General features: G+C 37.5%; 1 protein-coding gene across 4 annotated transcripts in view; it reads left to right on the top strand.

Moving 5' to 3' along the window:
• Positions 1-20036, top strand: part of TTC29 (tetratricopeptide repeat domain 29) — a 236264-nt gene that overhangs the window by 90821 nt on the left and 125407 nt on the right. For all 4 annotated transcript variants that reach the window (XM_059373391.1, XM_059373409.1, XM_059373400.1 and 1 more), the window contains one exon: positions 4145-4230. In XM_059373391.1, coding sequence (XP_059229374.1) covers positions 4145-4230 — 86 coding nt within the window. The remainder of the gene's footprint in view (positions 1-4144; positions 4231-20036) is intronic.

The raw sequence follows: 20036 nt of genomic DNA, 5'->3' as shown, positions 1-20036 counted from the left end.
ATTCTTTAGGATTTTTCCAGGTATAATATTGCGTTATCTGCAAATATAACTTAACTTCTTCCTTCCTGATCTCGGTGCCGAGTGGGGACAGAATATACAACCCACAAAACCACTTTGGCATTAAGAGAATTTGAGTTAAAATCACTTGAAAAACAACAGAGATATAAGAAGGGTATGTAATCTCCCCTTTTCCTCCTGAAGACACGAGATTAGAAACTGCCCTCCCTGTGCCACAAGAAAAGACACATTCTTCTATGAAAAGTCAGAGCCAAGAGACTTCCGTACAGACTTTACTAAAATCATCTTTATTTTCCTTTAGTCTCCCTGCATTGCTTACTTACTTTCCCACAAGCGCCTCCCTTTGTTCCATCCAATACTGAAGCATGTAGATTTCACAGTTGCTTTGGCTCCTCATTCCTTTTGAACGTTCCCATGTCACCTAATACGCAAATTGGTGTGTTTTTTTCTTCTATTAATCTGTCTTAAGTCAATTTAATTCTCGGGCCCAGCCAAAAAGCCCTTAGCAGTTCAAGTCTGCCTCCTTTGCAGTGTCTTTACAATGCCATTGTTTTTCTGGACTGACTGCGCGAGCTAGAACTTCCAGCACAGCGTTAAATAGAATTGATTCCGGTATACGTCTTTGTCTTCTTCCTGATCTTAGGGTGAAAGCTCTCAGTCTTTTGCCAATTAAGAATAATGTCAGCTGTGGGATTTTTGTAGATATTCCTTAATGTTATTAAGTTCTCTTCTAAGTTTGTTGAAGATGTTTATCATGCAAAAGATTAGATTTTGTCAAATACTTTTTCTCCATCTATTAAGATGGTCATTTGGTTTTTAGCCTTCCTATTCATATGGCATATTACTTTGACTGATTTGCATATGTTGAATCAATCTTGCATTCCTGGGATAAATCCCATTTGATCGTGGTACATAATCCTTTTTATATGTTGCTGGATTCACTTTGCTAATTATTTTGTTGAGGCTTTTAGTATCTATATTCATAACAGATATTGGTTTGTAGTTTTCTTATGATGTCTTTATCTGGTTTGATGTCAAAATAATACTGGCTTCATAGAATGATTTCGGAAGTGTTTTCTCTTAATTTTTGGAAGAGTTTATGAAAAATTGGTATTGATTATTCTTTCAATATTTGGTTGAATTCCCCAGGGAAGCCCTCTGGGCCTGGGATTTTCTATGTGGAAAACGGTTTGATTACTAATTCGTTTGATTACTAATTCCATTTCTTTACTTGTGGATTTATTCTGATTTTTTCTTCTTGAGTCAATTTCAGTAGTTTATACCTTTCTAGTAATTTGTCTATTTCATCTAGTTTATCTAATTTGTTGGTATAGTTGGATAATATTCCCTAATAGTCCTTTTTATTTCTCTAAGTTCTATAGTGATCTTTCCTCTTTTGTTCCTGATTTAAGTAACTTGAGACATCTCTCTTTTTTCCTTGTTCAGTCTAGCTTAAAGGTTTGTCAATTTTGTTGACCTTTCCATGAAACAATTTTTAGTTTTGTTGACTTTCTCTATTGTTGTTCTATTTTACTTATTTCCAGTCTAGTCTTTATTATTTTCTTCCTTCTGCTTCCTTCAGATTCAGTCAGTTCTTCTTTTTCTAGTTTTAGAAGGTGAAAAGATGTTCCTTATTTTTAAAAATAGGTATCTATAGCTATACAGTATGCACTGCCTGGATCCCGTTAGGTTTCATTGTTGTTTTGTTTGTTTGTTTTCATTCATTTCAAAGTATTTTCTGGTTTACCTTCTGAGTTCTTCTTTGACCTACTTGTTATTTAAGAATATGTTTAATTTCCACATACTTGTGGGTCTCCCATAAGCTTTGTTATCAATTCCCAATTTCATTTTCTTGTGAATACCATTTTCTCAGTTGGATCTACTACCTTGACAGCAGTACTTAATATTGAAACCTGCTTTTTTCTTTTTACCCCCCACTTAGCACTCTCAATTCCCCTTGCCCTGCTGTATATATTTTTTTCTACCAGAGTACTTATCACCATACAATTTACCACAAAATTTATTATGTTTATTATTTATTTTGTATGTCTTTCTGTCCCTTTCCTCTAAAATGTAAGCTCTCCAAGGACAGAAAATGTTTCTGATTAGTGGTGTATTCCAAGTGCTTAGAGCTGTGCCTGAAACAGAATAGGTCCTCAATAATATTTAGTGAATTAATGAATTAGTGAATATATGTTAGCCAAATAAAGAATGAAGTTTTAAGATATATTTTAACGAAACATTTGAGTTATTCCCAAACACATTGTCTCTACCTATTAGACCCCTATGATGACCCCTTCTTTATAGTCTCTACAGACATACCAGTATAAGAATGGACAATTTAGGTCTTGAAAATGAAACACCATATTTCCTTTAACCTGAATGATTATTAAATCATTAAAGCCAATACTAATTTAACCCACCCAAATAAACTACACAATAATATAAATAGTATTTTGCCTTTTTTCCTTTGGTATATGTGTTATTCAACTTTAATAATGCTGACATTTCCCTCCATTATTTTATGCTTTCACTTTACTTAATTTTGTTTCATTTAGGAAGCAGGAGAAGTTCTTGGGCTTAAATCCTATTTTAAAACTAATATTTAGTGTGACTCAACTGTTTCAATTAGCTGCCTCTAAATCTATCAACAAGGGTCGATTTTTCTTTTCTTTGCTAGGCTGCCCTTTACATAAAATTGGATGCAAATGGTGATACTAAATCAGTACATGACACTGTTAGTACTTTAACACAGTTACAACATTTAATAGAGCAACTACAACTTATAAATAATCAACTTTTAAATATGCAAGAGGCAACTTCCCGTCATAACCTCTCCTTCCTACCCCATTCTCCCCTTCCCTAGGTCCATCCTTATCCTCAGCACTTATAAACCTATAGCAGAGAAGAAGTTAAGGCCCAGATAAATTGTAAGAGTTAAAAATCCCCAGGCTGGATCATTGGCACCATCATCTCTGCTGAAGTGAGATTTTCAGGGTATAATTCTCCGCAATCATGAAATTGGTTGAGAATAATAACAATACTGTCACTGGCATTTGCCATCCTGTTTTCCTGTAGTGTTTCAGTTGAGCCACTGCCTCACAAGTGGTAATTCAGTGAGTTGTGAGAGAAACGCAGTGTGGAGAATTGTTAGCTCCTGCTGATATCCATCATGGCTGGAACACAGAGTTCAGACATCTAAAGGAGGCGGGAGTGGGGGGTGGGGAGGTGTAGATCCTCAGGCATTTGTATTACCCAGGAGTTAGGTAACACTGAAAGCCAAAAAGTAGAAAGAGGATAGTATTCTTTTCAAAACTAAGAGCCTTCAATGGTCTGGTAAGTCTGTTTACATATATTTAGTATATAAATGTGAAAACGTGTGTATTTATAGATGGTATGAGATCTGTCTTAATGAAGCACCTTACACATCTACACATATTGCTTTGGAAAGAAGATTTTGATAATTCCTGGAACAAAACACATTCAAAGAAATTAGAAAGTCTACACAGTTCCTTTGAAAAGATGATGAAAAGCATTACTAGTCATTAGCAAAGACAAAATGTGTTTGGATTTCAAAATACACATGGGATGTTGTACCAAGAAGGCAAGGTGTCAGTCATTTTCACCCCAGGTTTTAACCGATAGCTTTTAAATTAAACCTAATCAAAACAATAATTCCTTAATTTGCTAATTATCTGCCCTGTTAGAGACTTGCCCGAATGTCCCTTTCTCCATGTATATGTTTGTGCACCCTGTAAAGCTGGTACCCTTTATCAGTTATTCCATGTCTGTAGCAGCAGCTATGCTGCATGACTGTGAGCCTTTACATAGTGGACTAGTGTAGAAACCACATATGCATCTCAAAATGATGATATCAAGCTGAATATGTAGAGGGAAACTCCTCTTACTTACACTGCTAATGCACTATAGTCGAACATTTATGAGTCACGTAATTTATTTTAACATCAGCCTTTTAAGATCAACACACAGTGAAGTTTCAGGGATTGTTCATAAGTCTGTACACTTTGTTACAACTTTCTGCTGTCTTAAAAAGCAAAAATTCTGTTCCTTGTAGTAAATCAGTTTCTTTCATGCCATGACAATTTTTCTACATTTTCAACTTTAGGAAGTGACAAAAGGATGGAAGGAGAAGCTTCCTACTACTTGGGCTTAGCATACCTAGCTGCTGAAGAGTATGAAACGGCATTAACAGTAAGTTGAAGTAAACTTTTAATCATTGCCATTTTTAATGTTTACTATATTGTATTTATTTTACTTCATATGTTGTTATAAAACCAACAGAAATGGGTAGTCCTCTACCTTTCTATAGAGACCAAAGCAGAATAGCAGTTCTAGAAGAAGAAAAAAATTGGTTTTATTGCTTATGGTAGGCAGTATGTAATCAATTACCAAGAAGTGCTTTAGGATACATAAAAGTTAAATATGTGGGGTAATGTGACCATCTACACTCATTCCCATATCATTGAGGATAGACTTGGGTTAAATGATGGCAAAAAGTAAAAAAAAAAAAAAGAAATGAAATGAAATGAAAAATTATAAACTTATAATAAATAATCATAAATAAATTATTAAAAATAAATAAAAATCATAAGCTTGTGATTTGGGAAATTTTGCTTGGAAAAGACTGTGTTTATGCAGTCGAGTGAATTGCATTGCTATGGACCTTTATGGGGGGAGGCAGCAAAGATGGAGAGCACTGTTGATTCCGATCTGAGAAGTAGCCTGCTCCATGATGAAAATCAGTGTGTGTCTATTTTATGACCAAAGTTCTGGTGTTTGGCTAAAAAACAAACAAAAAAATGTCCGGGCTATCTTTTCTGTATTATAACAGAAATCATTTTTTTCTTTCACTTTTCTCTTAGCTCTAATATAGTTCAAGTGTAGTTTCCCATTTCACGTATATCTCTCATAATCATTTTATCTGATATACAGTATTGGCTTTATCTTCAGCTTCGAGGATTTTGCATTTGCTATTTTAGATAGTCATGCCAAGGAGGATTCATCATGGGAAATAGATTGTTCTAGATGACTCATCTGCTTACTAGTTTTTGGTTAATGACATACATTCAGCAATGCTGTGTTCCAGGGAACACAGAAGCCAGCAGTTCCTTTTAGCAGCTACTTTAATGAGAAGGGCCAACTTGAGAACCTCACTATAATTCCAGGCAGGAGGAATAGGGTTTTCTGAGCCAGGAGATAAGAGTGGTTGATTCCAACACTGAAGATTAGGGAGGTTGCACAGAGAGCTTTTCAAGAGCAGGATTTCTATAGACAAAGTGTGGGAGTCAAGGATGATAGGATATTAGACACACACACTCACACTCAACGTGAACAGACTTAGTTTGTTTGGGAAGCAATGAATTGTCTGGTGCAGGTATGAAATCAAGATGGAAAATTAGGTGAAAACTAGCTTATAAATTCTCTCTCTCCCATTCTCTCTCTTTCTCTCTCTCTCTCTCTCTCATGGGCAATGCAAACACATGGCAAAATAAATTCAGGCAATACAATAGAGTTTACACTGAAAAATAAACCTTCCCTCCCTCCTGGTATTCAGTTTTACTGTTTTTTTCTCAAAGGCAAATGCGGTTTCAAGTTTCAGGTTTATTTCTCAAAAAATATTTGTATATATGTATACCACATAAGTGAATAAACATATATGTATTTTTCATTGTTTACAAAATTGTAGTACTTTATATGTAGTGTTCTGCATCTTGAGTTAACTTCTTCCTCACTAATGCATAAAGACGTGCCTCATTTTTAAAGGGCCACGTGGTGTCCCATGTTATCGTTGTACCATAATGGATTTAACCAGTGCCTATTGGTGGGCATCTAGGTTATTTCCAACCAGACTGTATTGCAAAGGGTGTAGCAGTAAACAGCTTTGTGCCAAAGTGAGAGATGGTCTGCAGAATCAATTCCTAGTGGTGGAAATGCTGGGTTAGGGAAGAGATAAATTACTTTTTTTTTTTTCTTCTAAACTTCCCTTCAAAGAAGCTTCATCAGTTTACATTCCTACAAAAATAAATAAAGGTACCTGCTTCCTTTGGACATTAGGTACATATGTGTAATATGTGCCATGAATGTTTTTCCAGACCACTGTTGTTTTTTACTTTACTTGTGAAATTTTTCCATGCTAAAATTCCATGGCCAAATTTATCGACCTCTTTTTCTATGACTTCTGGACATTCTTAGGAAGACTGTCCTCATTCCAAAATTATTATTTTTTAGAATTTTATGGAGGGTTGAAGGGTTTTAAATGCTTTGCTGAAGAGTGTGAAACTCATTTTAAGCAATGTGGGAATTTTAATGATTTTTGATGAGGCTGGTGATATGATCACATTAATTTATTCCCAGCTGTTTATTAAGCACCCTCTGTATGACAGACATCATGCCAGGCACAGATCTGGTCTATAATTGCAGAAGATAACACTACTGGTATAGTCTAGTAATGAATGGATTGAAGGAGAAATATTTGGCATCTAAGGGGCAAATTTCTTGAAACTGGTACTTCTTTCAGAAAAGTACTTAAAGTTTTCCTGAAAGTATGGAAACTATAACTCAAACATAAATCTAATGTTCATATTAGCTGTGTGAACTTGGACAAGTCCCTTAAACTCTCTAAGTCTCAACTGCTTCATCTATTCAAGGGAACTAATAAGTACACTAACTTTTTTAGTGTGTAATGGATTGAATGGTGGTCCCAAATATCCACTTCCTAATCCCTGGGGCCTGTGATTGTTACCTTATTTGGGAAGAGAGTCTTCGCAGATGTATCTAAGGGCCTTGAGATGAGGCGATCATCTTGGATTATCTGGGTGGGCATTAAATCCAATGACAAGAGGCCTTTTAAGAAAAAGGCAGAAGGATATTTGAAACAAAGGACAAGAGGACACATACAGGGAGAAGACAACCACATGAAGATGGTTCAGAGATTGGAGTCATGCTGCCACAAGTCAAGGAATGCCAGGAACCACCAGAAGCTGGAAGAGTCAGGAAGGATCTTCCCCCAGAGCTTTTGGAGGGAACATGGCTCTGCTGATACCTTGATTTCAGACTTCTAGCCTTCAAAACTGTGAAATAATCAATTTCTTTTAAGCTACCTAGTTTGTGGTAATTTGTTGCATTAGTCCTAGGAAACTAATACATATGGTGATTAGGAGAGATCATTTATATAGAGTTTTTAAAAAGTGCCTGCCTTGGGGGCACCTGGGTGGCTCAGGTGGCCCCTGCCTTCAACCCAGGTCATGATCCCAGGGTCCTGGGATCGAGCTCCGCGTCGGGCTCTCTGTTCAGCGGGGAGCCTGCTTCCCTTCCTCTCTCTCTGCCTGCCTCTCTGCCTACTTGTGATCTTGGTCTGTCAAATAAATAAATAAAATCTTTAAAAAAAGAAAAAAGTGTCTGCCTTGCATATAAAAAACATTTGGTAATTGTGAGCTTTTATTATTTTTACTCTAACTTAAGTCTCTCGACTTCAACAGTAGTAGTGAAGGTGGAAGGAAGTAGTTGCAGAAGTTATGCAGGACTTGGAAGTACACAAAGTACGGAAAGTGGGGAAGACAGAGTTCCTCAGATGGCCCTAGGTTCCTAGATATGAAACTGGATGGATGCTGCTATCATTCACTAAGCTGGGGAATGCTACTGGATACCCAGGCTGGCAGAGAAATGGGGAGTTCACTTTCAAATATGTTGAATTTGAGGAGTTTGGAGTTATCCAAGGAGAGATCAGATAGTGGTATATGTAGGTCTATAGCTCAAGAGAAAGTCGAGTTTGGAGCTACTATACCATTCGATACTGTATAAATCTTTAAGTATTCAGCATATTGAAGCACTGGAGTGGAGATTTCCTAGAGAGTTGATAATGATGAATAAAAAAGGCCTGGGACCAAGACTTGCTGAAGGTGGTTAAGTACAAAGCAGGGGTATCCGGGGAGATAGGAAGAAGATCAGGAATGGAAGATCACATACAAGCCAAGGAACCCCGGGTGTGTCTAAAAGACAGAAGTATGCAAACCCCTTCTGCCTCCTATCCCAGATTTTGGGCTGGAATGAGAGCTCCTTATAGATACTTCCTGTGAGAACTCAACCCCTTCTCCCAGGCATGTATCTTGGTGAGAGTCAGCATTAGTTAATTCTTGTCATTTATTGCTGCAGCTGGGGTGAAGGCTTTGGGAAACACTGCAGCCCATATTCAAGGCCCAGGCTTACTGCTACAGTAAAGAGTAGCCTTTGCATTCAGAAAGAATGAGGGACTGTTGTCAGAGCCCAGGTCTTGCTTATGGTAGACTATTATTGTCTCTTTGGAACATAGCTTGCCCAGAACTGAGGGCTTACAGGAACTAAGCTTAAAGTTTGGACCAAGTCCACGGGCAGAGCTGCAGGACCAAAGAAAGATCTGTTGTCAGATCTGGATACAAAATGCTAAGAGCAAAATAGAGAAGGCATCAGATTCACCGTTGTACAACAGGAAACGGAACAGGTACCAAGAAATCACCAAGGAACAGGAAGCTGGAGTTGGGGTGTGCCTGGGATGGAGAACGGACATGAGCGTTTGTCCCTGATTCAGGCCATGGAGTTCTTGCTCAGGTTGATCTTAGAGGGCAGCCTGTTTGTGCCATTGTAATGAAACACTTCCACAAAATCTGACGTCTTGCTTTGATTTCCAATGGAAGGTCATGTCTTTTCCTTCTCTTTAATACCTAACTTTAGCCACTCTCCTTGCTTCTTTTCCAAGGTAAAAGGTCTAAAACCCCAGAGCAGGACAGAGCACTCCTTGTTTAGTGAATTGGTTATTAAAAAAAAAATACATGATCAATTAATAAATAGGATTGACTCCTTGATCGATTGATGAGATATCTGCCCAGTTATCTAATCACAAAGTAAACATTCAACATACAAAAGATCTTCTCTTTTGAAATTCTCCCTTACCCTACCTCCCCACCCTGGGCAGTATGACCAACACTATCTTCATCTGTTTGAGGGCCTGGAGGATGTTGCTTTCTCAGTGTGGCTGTGGAGAGGGGGCAAGAGTGCCCTGAAATTCGTGTGGTCATGTCGGAGCCGGCCTGAAACAGCAGACAGTTACACTCAGCATTCCCCTTCCCATTTTATAGTCCGTCTTTCATTCTTGGCTTAAAGTCCACATACTCTCTTTATTCCCTTATTTGTATTTTAAGCTTATAATTTGGAAGATTTCCAACTTTTTAGTACCATGCCCTACATTTACCCTTTTTCCCTCATGAATTTTCTCCCTTTCAATAATGTTCACCTGTTTAAAGATGTTTACGTGATTTGTTCAAAGAAACTTGGCTTAGAGAAACCGGTCACAAGTAAATATTACTGAATAATAGTTTTGATGATCTGAAACAGAAGGGATTTTGAAATTTTGCTGATGGATCTTAATTTAAGGGCTTTAATTTAGTAATAAATGATGACTACATTAATAGAAGAATATTCTGACAAGCATATGAATAGTTTGGTCATCCATTCTTTGCCAATAAAGCGTTATTTATTGGATGAGAGAATAGGGTTAATCTAAGACAAGATAATGGATTTATTTAGGGTTGATATCCCTGCTAATGAAGAAAGGGTATTTGGGGAAGAGAAGTGATAGTTACTCTAATAAACTTATGCAGGAGGTCATCGAGACCCTGACATTTAAAGGTGAAAATGCTACCTGCATTTATCAGGTGCTGAGAAAAGAAATAGTAATTCCCTTTGGCCATCATCAATTTAGACCCACACATGTTACAAGTAGAGTAAATTCTGAATTTTAGAAGATAAATGTATCTTATAAAGTCTTAAAATTTCAAAAAGAAAAATATTTTACTAAAAGTCACATTCAAGGCTTTTGCAAAGTTGGACCCACTTCTACTATCAAATATTGCAAACATAAAGTTAATTTAAGAAACAGAAGGGCCTCCCTTAGCACTGTTTTATGCATGGATTTTCTTTCTCTCTAAATATTCCATTCCACTTAATAATTTCAGGAACACCAACTTTAACAATCCTCAGTACATTCAGTGAATTACTTGCTTCTCATTATTTAGCAATAATGTAGCCTATCAAAAATTATACTATGAAAGCAAAATTCATCACATTAATACTTTGTTTGCTTTTATAGTATAAGATTCATCACATGTACTATTATTTAATTATTCCATATATAAAACAGTAGCCATCTTTATATTTGCATACTTGTCAGCATCTTTATAATAGCTTAGAATGCTTCTAACATTGGTGTTAGCTTATATACATGGTTAACCTAAATCTCTAGCCTTATCAGCAGCATCCCATAGAAGAATGCAAATAAATAATGTATCAGAAAAGATAGTTACACTAATATTCTAGCAACTCACAGATTGTTGATAAATATTAACAATAAAGGATATAGATTATAGTTGTGAAATGATACATTCTTAAGGTTTTGCTAGGTAATTGAAATTAAATTGTATTTATTCTTTCAACTCAGTATACACAAACAAAGGGAAAGTCATTATATATCAGAAGGCATTTCTAACAAAGAATGACTTTTAGACTTACAATGTTTAGCTAACCAAAGTTTGGGGGGAGGTAATTCTTGCAGCCGTTTCTTTTCCTATTTAGTTTATAACCTTCTGCCTTAAAAGTCACCCCATCCTTGATAGCAGTGGGCTCTTCATCCAAATTACAGTCTACCTGACATACAGATACCTTGGCAGATTCCACAGTAATGTACATCAAGCAGGTTTTCTTTTTGGTCACTTTTATAAGTGAAGACTGTTATCTACTCCTGAAACCATTACATGGCCCAAATAAATCCACATTCCTCACAGCTCACTTTCAGTATAATATCGTATTAAAAAAAAAAAATCCAGCAAGCTAAAAGAAAAGTAATTTCAGTTTCTACTTACTTGTCCTCAAAGAACAGTAAAAGAGATAAAATTCTTAACTCCCAGTAACAGTTTTTAAAATCCTCTCTCGTTCCATTTTAAAAGATCTTCAGTTTGTCTGTCTGTAGATATTCTGAAGCCTGTATCCTCACGTCATTCTCTAAACCCAAAGTTTCCTCCAGTATTCCACTCACTCATGGTTTACCACTCTCATTTCTTCTGTCCTTCTGCCTCTCTTCTCTCCCTGATCAAGGAATGGGGGGTTCTTTTCAGCAAGCTCCTTTCTACTTCTTACATCCCTCCTCCCCTCCCACCCCAATGATAACTCCGATCTGCATGATAAAACCCAGGAGGAGTGGGGCTGGTTTGGGGGAGAAAAGAAGACATACCAAGCAGGCTGTGCCAGAATGAGTAAACTGGGAAAGGGGAGAAAGCAAATGCTCTTGCCTTAATTATTTTTTATTCTCTTGCACTACATGCAACAGATTCTTGAACACAACATGTCATAAGAAAAAAAAATGTAAAGAAAAAATAGTAAAAGGAGAGAGAGGGAAAGGAAGTAAAGGAGCCAAGGCGAAGGAGAGGTCAAGGAAGAGGCTATCTAAGGCTCTGTCTGCAGTCAGGTCCTTTGTGCATTATTTCAAACACTTCAACTCTGCCAAGTTCTGTACATGTGCAGAATATGATGATATGGTACATTTTTCTTTTTCTTTCTTTTTTTTTTTTTTAAGATTTTATTTATTTGTCAGAGAGAGAGAGGGAGAGAGAGCGAGAACAGGCAGACAGAATGGCAGGGCAGGCAGAGGCAGAGGGAGAAGCAGGCTCCCCGCCGAGCAAGGAGCCCGATGTGGGACTCAATCCCAGGACGCTGGGATCATGACCTGAGCCGAAGGCAGCTGCTTAACCAACTGAGTCACCCAGGCGTCCCAATATGGTACATTTTTCTGATGGACCATACCTGCTAATGTATGTGGGCTGAATAGGTTTGTCTGTAGGAGCATTTGCTTCTGTGCATCTGCATGTGTGCCCTCTTCCTAGCTGCTTCTGGCTCCTTGTAAAGGACTCTTCGAAGCCAGTTTAATACGATACCATGACACCTGGTTAGAGTCTACAGATGCTCACATCTGCTGCCGAATCTTTGACTAATATAAGTTTGCATGAAGTAAAGGCAGTAAATTGTAGCATTTCTTGAATAAGGAGCTCTCCACAGGCTTTTAAAAGTGTATTTAAGAACTCTTTGGAGTGTGAGAGCAACAAAATGGCTGAGATGGTGGGCTTTAACATCAGGCTGATGGAGGACCGAATCCCAGCTTTGCTCCTGCCTCATCATCAGACATTGCACAAGTGACTTCCGCTTTCGAAGCATTAGTTTCTTCATCTATAAAATAGGGACACTGTGGTCCGCGGCCTCAAAACGCTTCGTGAGAATTAAGTAAGAAAATGCGTGTAGGGTTTGTGGTGTAGGCGTTAACATATAGAGAACCATAACTATTGTATCACCATTAATGTGCATTAACAGACTTATTTTCCAAAGGGCAGAGATGGTCAAACATCTATAAAATCACGATTTCTGGGTTTTGCTCTAGGCCTCAGTATTCCCAAACCAGTAATTAACATAGACCAAAATGTTAAATGTATAGACGAAAGTCTATATCAGAGATGTGGATGTAGGAGTTTTTTGGGAGTTCTATTACATGATAAAAAAAAAAACACCTTTTTGTAATACAGTTTAAGTGTATATAGCAATAGCTCTCTAAGCGTTAAGTGGTCCAATATTTGAGCTGACAGTAGGTTTTGATGTACGATCTTTATATGGGAAGTAACTATTATATAGAAAGAGCCTATGGGAGATGCCTGGGTGGCTCAGTTGGTTAAACATCTGCCTTGAGCTCAGGTCATGATCCCAGGGTCCTGGAATCGACCCCCGCATCAGGCTCTTGTGCTTCTCCGTCTGCCTCTCCCCCTTGCTTTTGCGCTCACAGGTACTCTCTGCCTCGTTTGCGCTCACAGGTACTCTCTGATAAATAAATAAAAACTTGCAAAAGAAAAAAAGAAAAGAAAGAGCCTATGGTGTTCTAGCATGTGCTCTAGAAGGCATGGATCCTAGTCCTGAGTGCTGCATGCTAGCTATTTACCTTAGTTTAGTCACAGAACTTGGAGGCTCAGTTTCACGTGTCAAACAGGAGTGGCAATGGCAGCTTCACTTTTTCTTTGTGAAGATCAAACGGAAAAAAATGTATGTTTACACTTTAGACTAGAAACAGTCTTCAAATGTAAGATACTATTATTACCACAGGCTATGATATAATTAGCACTGAGTAATGATAGCAATGATTCTCTGGTAGGTAGCATTTATTGAGTATCTATCCCAAGTGCTGCTTTATACCTAGTTTTCAATTGTAATTTACTAAATTTGTCATATGTAAATTACAAAGTGCTTAAATCTATCTTTGTATCAACACATATTGGTGAGGGAAATGTAATAAACCGACATCGGATAGAAAACTTTTTCCTACTAATTTATTAATAACTTTCTCTTGAGTGAAAAAAAAATGGGATTTATCCCCCAAAAAAGGAATTTGAGTACTTTCTTTATTTAAAGATCAGAGCTATTCACTACCCATTAAATAGAAGTTGCTTCACTTGCCAGTTAGAAATCATTACCTAAAATTGACCCTTCTGTTCTTGCTTAATAGCCTCAGTATCTGAGGAGAGCTCAGATGCTGGCACAGAGGAAATCATGGCCTCCTCTCCCCAGAGGACCACGGGTTATTATACAAAACATGCAGACAATTCTGCTTGCAGCCAGTTTGCCTCCTGGTACTGTGTAGTTCATCACCAGCTTCTGAAGCATGCTAAAGAGGGCTCGCCACTCAGCTTGAGACGATTCAGGTGTAAGCTCAGGGGTCTCAGCAGTCATTTTCCTGCTTTACATCAGAGTTCTCATCCGCTTTATCCTTTTGTCCCATGACCCACCTCAGGCAGTCTCCTTCTTGGGAATCTAAAAGGAGCAGCTGTTACAGATCCCATTTCCCCCAATTGTTGCCACACAGATCTCCTGTTTAGCATCATCCCCCTCTCCACACATGCCCCTACCAGCACACAAATAGCACTTTCTTTTCATCCCAGAGGTTCTGCTATAAAGAAAGGCTCAAAATATCCATTATCTGACAAAAAAGTGGTAGGATTAGAAACACTGATAGAAGAAAATAGTTATATTTCCTAATTTTAAAAAATATGTATTTCTAAACACACTGTATTATATTACCAAAATTATTATAAGCAATAATTTCAAGCATGGTGTTAATATGTATTCCGTATCTGAATTTATTTTATACCTTTTGAGCAGTTAGCCTTACTTGGAAAATAGCATGTTAAGTAGTTCATGAAAAATATGTTTTAATAATTTGGAGATTAGGCTAATATAAAATGTTTTCCTAATAATTTTGCTACTGTTATCCTTGTATTTAAAGTCATGACCTTTCTAAAACAGTAAAGCAGATAACCTTATAGTAATAGTTTAATATAAATTTTTGTAGGAAAGATTGTGTGCAGACTAGAATCTTAGTAAATTGAATGTTTTTTTTTTTTAATTTTCTCATTAATGGGGAGTTGGACTCTCTTGAAGCATTTTTCCTATTTAATTCTCCTAATGGTTCTTTTCCTTTACAATGTTACAGCTTAGGAAAATAGTGTGTGTGATTTCTTCTTTTTAACTGATGAAGACATTATGGTATTTGTCATATAGATTAAAGTATTTGTCATTTAAATGACAAATGCATTATAGGAAAATCAGAATACTCAAGAAAAAAATGAATCTCTGATTTTTTTTTTTTAAAAAAAAGCAATCTGTAGGCAAAAATTTAAAGTCATAGACTGCCATGGAAAGGAAGAGATGTTTTATGTCAAGAAAGAAAGTTCATGACTTAAGTTAGTATAAAAACTGATTTTTTAGCCATAGAATTTATTGTTCATTTGTTTGTTTGTTTTTGAAATGTGAAAACTGGTTTTGGATCCCCTTGAGATGTAGAATGCCACTTTGACCAAAACTTCATGATGATGTTGATTATTCATTCTAAAAAGAAAGTGTACCTCTTTACAAAACTACTGGAATTTTTGTTTCCAATTGTTCACATCTTAAGAGATAGCTCAAAAGTTTCTGATACTCATTTTATGAGAAAATGAAAAGAAGCATAATTATCTTGATTTGGTTCACTCTAAAGGGGATGAACTTCCAGACTCCAGAAATTGAGTACCCTCACAACTATCCTGAATACTGTGACATATGGAACATAATGTATGTATCTCCTTAAAGTTCAAGGCCTAGCATCTGAAAATGTTCTCTGGAGCAATAAAGCAACCTGCATAGTTCATCACAAGACTAATTGTGTGACAGACCTAGAGGCAACGGCACAGCTGTTAGCGCACGTTGATCTAGAGACTGCAAAGGAAGAGGCATCACACCTGCAAGAACCCAGAGATGATTACAGGATTAGATGTGTTAAACAATAGTGTGGGGACCATACGAAGTCATTATACAGAGAGCCGAATTCTCTCTCTCCCTCTGCAACATGGGAAGGGGTAACTTCAGAAGGAAACATGTAATTCAGCATCTTAAAATGTACCCATAACAGTGTCAAACATATCTGTAGGATAGACGATTACTTGATCTTCAGTTAACACCTACCTTGATGTTAAAAATTCTTCAGTATAAATAGTGCTCAACTAAAAATAACATATACTAGACTTTAGAAATAGCATTAACTCTATACTCCTAATATTCAGTCCATACACTTAAGGAAAGATTTTACCTAGCAATTTCAGATTTCTCCTCAATAAAACATTTAAAAGCTTAGTTAACTAGTAAAATAATCTTGTTTAAGATTAAGTCTCACTTTTCTGGTGAATGTCTTCTATTAACCCCCTGTTTTTTCTTAAGTGATAATGATGATGGCCAGGGATAGAGAAAGAGAAGGAAGATAACAGAGAAACTAGCCAATCCACAAAATGACATTTAAATCATGAATAATCAAGAGTTGATATTTTAGATGTAAACAACAGCTTTTGTTTATGAGCATTTCAAGGGAGAGGTTTAATATTCTCTTACATAACATCATGACTTAGAGGCAAAAAGTTAAGAAGTCAAATAGTACCGAAGGTTGGCAAGGATGTGAGCCCCGAGAACTGTGATTAGAAGTGGAAGCTGGTCCGGAGAATGCCAGGGTGGGTGAGGATTCGAGAGCTGAATTCAGGCCAGCCCCTCTCCTCAGAGAATCTCCAGCAACACATGGAGGGCTGATGAGAGGAAAGGGAATAAGATTGGGGAGGGAGGATGAATAAGAAGACTTTATTAAAAACAAGTAAGAGTAAAAATATAAAAATAATAATTTAAAAAAATTGAGGGGCCATGCACTGATGAATAAAAGTGTGTCCTGCTGTGAAAGGTGCAGCTAACTGGATTCTATGTGCTAGAGTTTCAAAATAAATGAATAACATAAAGTGACATAGTCACAGAATACCTTTGATTACAGCCTGAATGTGCCTTATTTCAGGTTCTTCCTGAAATTTTCAGAATTTTTTTGCAAGCTCAAGGAGCATTCTTTGAGTTTCTGCAAAAGCAGGGGCCACGATAGGTAAACATTTTTGTATCATGAGACTAACAATCCTGATTTTTTTTTTTTTTTTAATTTGGGTTTCCCAGTAGCAGACTCTGAGACATGGATTTGAGTGCAGGTGCTTTATTTGGGAGAGGTTCTGCCAGCAGGAGAGTCAGGCAAAGGAAGGACCCGTGGAAGGTGTGTTGCCACTGTAGGGAAAGGGGGCTCTGTTTTGCTAGAACCCTCTGGGAAACAGTGTAGAAACCAATCAGTTATCCCAGCGGAGGGACAAAGGGATTGGTGCATTTATTCTTCATTTCCCACCCATCAGTGGTCGAGAGAGCAGCTTCCAGGTACACTAACTGTCAGTTCCAGTTGACCATAGCCCAGCCACTGAACAGAAAGTTCCAGGGGCTGACATTAGCAAACTTTGGCTGCAGAGATTATGGGAGCGGTGCTAACATTGCTGACTACACCTGTGCAAATCGCTTGACTTCTAAGCTTCCTTTTCCAAACCTGTAAAATAAGTAGGATAAAATTGCTATTGGAATTAAGTGAGATAAAATAGTAATGTGCTTGGCATTTAGTAAACATTCAATAAAATGGTAGCTTTGAACAAGACTCACACTTTTTGCATGACTCAGGGATTACTCTTTTCAGAATTTATCTGCAGGAAATTACTATTAATATATACAAATATTTAGCTATAAGATTGTTTATATAGTTATTAATAGATACAAAGATTTGGCTTCAACCTGTATATACAATGTTATAAGCGCGGTTTGTAATAGTGAACAATCTAGAAACAAGGTAAATGTACAATAGCAAATTGATTAAACATTATTGAGTATCCTGTGATGCAAAATAAAGCAGCCTACAAAAATGACACAAGAAGTATTTTTATAATAACAAAAATATTATCAATATATTAAGCAGAAAATCAAGGTACAAAACAATTACGATCGTACATACATACCTATGTTTACATACATACATACATATAAGACAAATGTATATATGAAGATACTAGAAACACCAGATTGTTTTCAGTGGTTATCTGTGGGAGCTCAAATAATGGATGACTTTAATTTTTTATTTTTGGGAGAATGATGCATCTGTATTCCCCAAATTTTCTACAATTAACATATACTGATTTTGTAATAAGAAAAAAAATGATTCTTATTTCTTTCCATTTCTTTAAAAATTTAAAGGCTTTAATTAATGTTTTCAGTAGGTTGTATATAGACTGTTCATAGGAAAAACCTTCAGCATAGGGTTGATCATAGCAGTTAGTCATTTCAGCAGCTCATCTCAACCTAAAACACTGAAGAAGGTTATTAAAAGCTTAATAAGTGGGGCGCCTGAGTGGCTCAGTGGGTTAAAGCCTCTGCCTTGGGCTCAGGTCATGATCTCAGGGTCCTGGATCGAGCCCCACATTGGGCTCTCTGCTCGGCAGGGATCCTGTTTCCCCCTCTCTCCGCCTGCCTCTCTGCCTGCTTGTGATTTCTCTCTCTGTCAAATAAATAATTAAATAAAAAAAAATAAAAAAGCCTCTGCCTTCGGCTCAGGTCATGATCTCAGGGTCCTGGATCGAGCCCCGCATCGGGCTCTCTGCTCAGCAGGGAACCTGCTTCCCCTCTCCTCTCTCTCTGCCTGCCTCTCTGCCTACTTGTGATCTCTGTCTGTCAAATAAATAAATAAAATCTTTAAAAAAAAAAAAAGCTTAATAAGTAGTAAAGGGCATTTAAAGATGACTTGATAAGGGGAAAAAATAGTCATATGAATTATAAAGCAAAAATAATAAAATAGGGAGAAAAGTACTGCCCTAGAGTGTTTGGTATCCTCAGTAAATCTGGCCAAAGTCCACATGAGAAAGAAATGGTAATAACTATGTCTATGAAGGTTTTTTTTTTTTAAGATTTTATTTTATTTTCACTTGAGAGAGAGCATGTGAAGGGAGAAGGTCAGAGGGAGAAGCTGATTCTCTGTGGAGTTGGGAGCCTAAAGCCGGGACTCGATCCCGGAACTCTAGGATCTTGACCTGAGCTGAAGGCAGTCACCAACCAACTGAGTCACCCAGGCGCCCTGTCTATGAAGTTTTTAAACTTCAGTTTGGTGCACATGGTTGAAAAATAGGTCTGGACAATCTTTTATGCTCAAGTAGATTCTTACCATGCTGCAAGACTGCATCATCCATAAGGGGAAATAGACACCCAGCACATACTTGTGCCATACTTGCAATGGGAACCAAGAGCTGGAGAAGAAACAAGGAAGCTTCGTCTCATTTGAAGGTTGAGGTGATGATATTTGAATTAAACCTTTTGCGATAAATGGTAGCTGTCCTCTCAGTGGAGAGAAAGCAGCATGAGTAAAGGCTTGGGAGGGCAGAAAATGCATTCTGGTCATGTTAGAGTATTGATGTTGAGGGACTGCAGCTCTTGCTTGGGGGAGGCTGGAAAGGGTGATGGGATGAAATCCTTGAAGGCCTCAGTAGGGCAGGAACTTGAGAAAACAGCCTGGCAATTATGTACGGGACAAATTGAAAAGAGAAAGTAGAGGAAAGAAGACCAATTTCTTACCTGAAATATTTCAGGTAAGAAATACTGAACCCTGAACTCAGGTGGTGCTGGCATAGCTCATAATGGACCCATTTGAGAGATTTTATAATTTTACAATGTTTTCTGGCCGGGGCAGAAAGTACAGAGAGAGGATAGAGACAAAGATGAATTTGAAATTTTCGTTTGAGTAATCCAAAGTAGGATGGTAGTGTTAAATGAGATAAAACCCCAGAGAAAGAACCAGCTAAACTGAAGAATTTTTAATCGCAATTTGGAGGGCATCTATTGTGTTCATCTTCCCAGAACACCGGACCATTCCCACTTTCAACTTCCTGCTGGCTCTGGTCTTGTCTCTTATGTTGGGGTTACAGATCTCACCACCACTACTACTACTTGCCCCTATGAAGCAAATCTCTAGGAGAAGGTTTCTAAACAAGCTCAGCCAATCTGATTGCTTACTAATAATTTTTTTTTAATGTGAGCCAGTCTTCTTTGGTGAGGAGTTAGCCTGGATGCTTCCAGAACTATGTGGTGAGGATGGCTGAGAGTATAAAGCTCACACACAGGGAGAAAACAAGATGAGAAATGGAGAGTGCAATTCCTGGTGACATTCGAGTCCTTAGTTTCCCATTTTGCCTAAATTAGATGGGGTGGTTTCTGAGCCTTAATTGACGGAATAGCATCATCATGAATACCAGTAACACCCAGTGGGCCTTTCTGTGCTATATATAGGTCTACATCTCTACCCACCCTTATTTACATATTTTACCTCATTTGATGCTCACACAAATCCTAATAGGCAAATATTATTATATTATTATGTTTTCTATTTACCTTTACTCCCATTTCACAAAGAAGGCTGAGACAGATTGAATGACCTGTTCAGGGTCACAAAACTAAGAAACGCAGGGCCAAAACTGAAACCACACTCCTAAGTACTAATGCTGTCGCAATCGGTGCAGTTGTCAGTAAGA

Source organism: Mustela nigripes, chromosome 1 (genome assembly GCF_022355385.1).
Source record: "Mustela nigripes isolate SB6536 chromosome 1, MUSNIG.SB6536, whole genome shotgun sequence".
Taxonomy (NCBI): domain Eukaryota; kingdom Metazoa; phylum Chordata; class Mammalia; order Carnivora; family Mustelidae; genus Mustela; species Mustela nigripes.
Note: the sequence above shows the minus strand (reverse complement) of the source record. Positions and strands in the feature narration are given on the sequence as shown.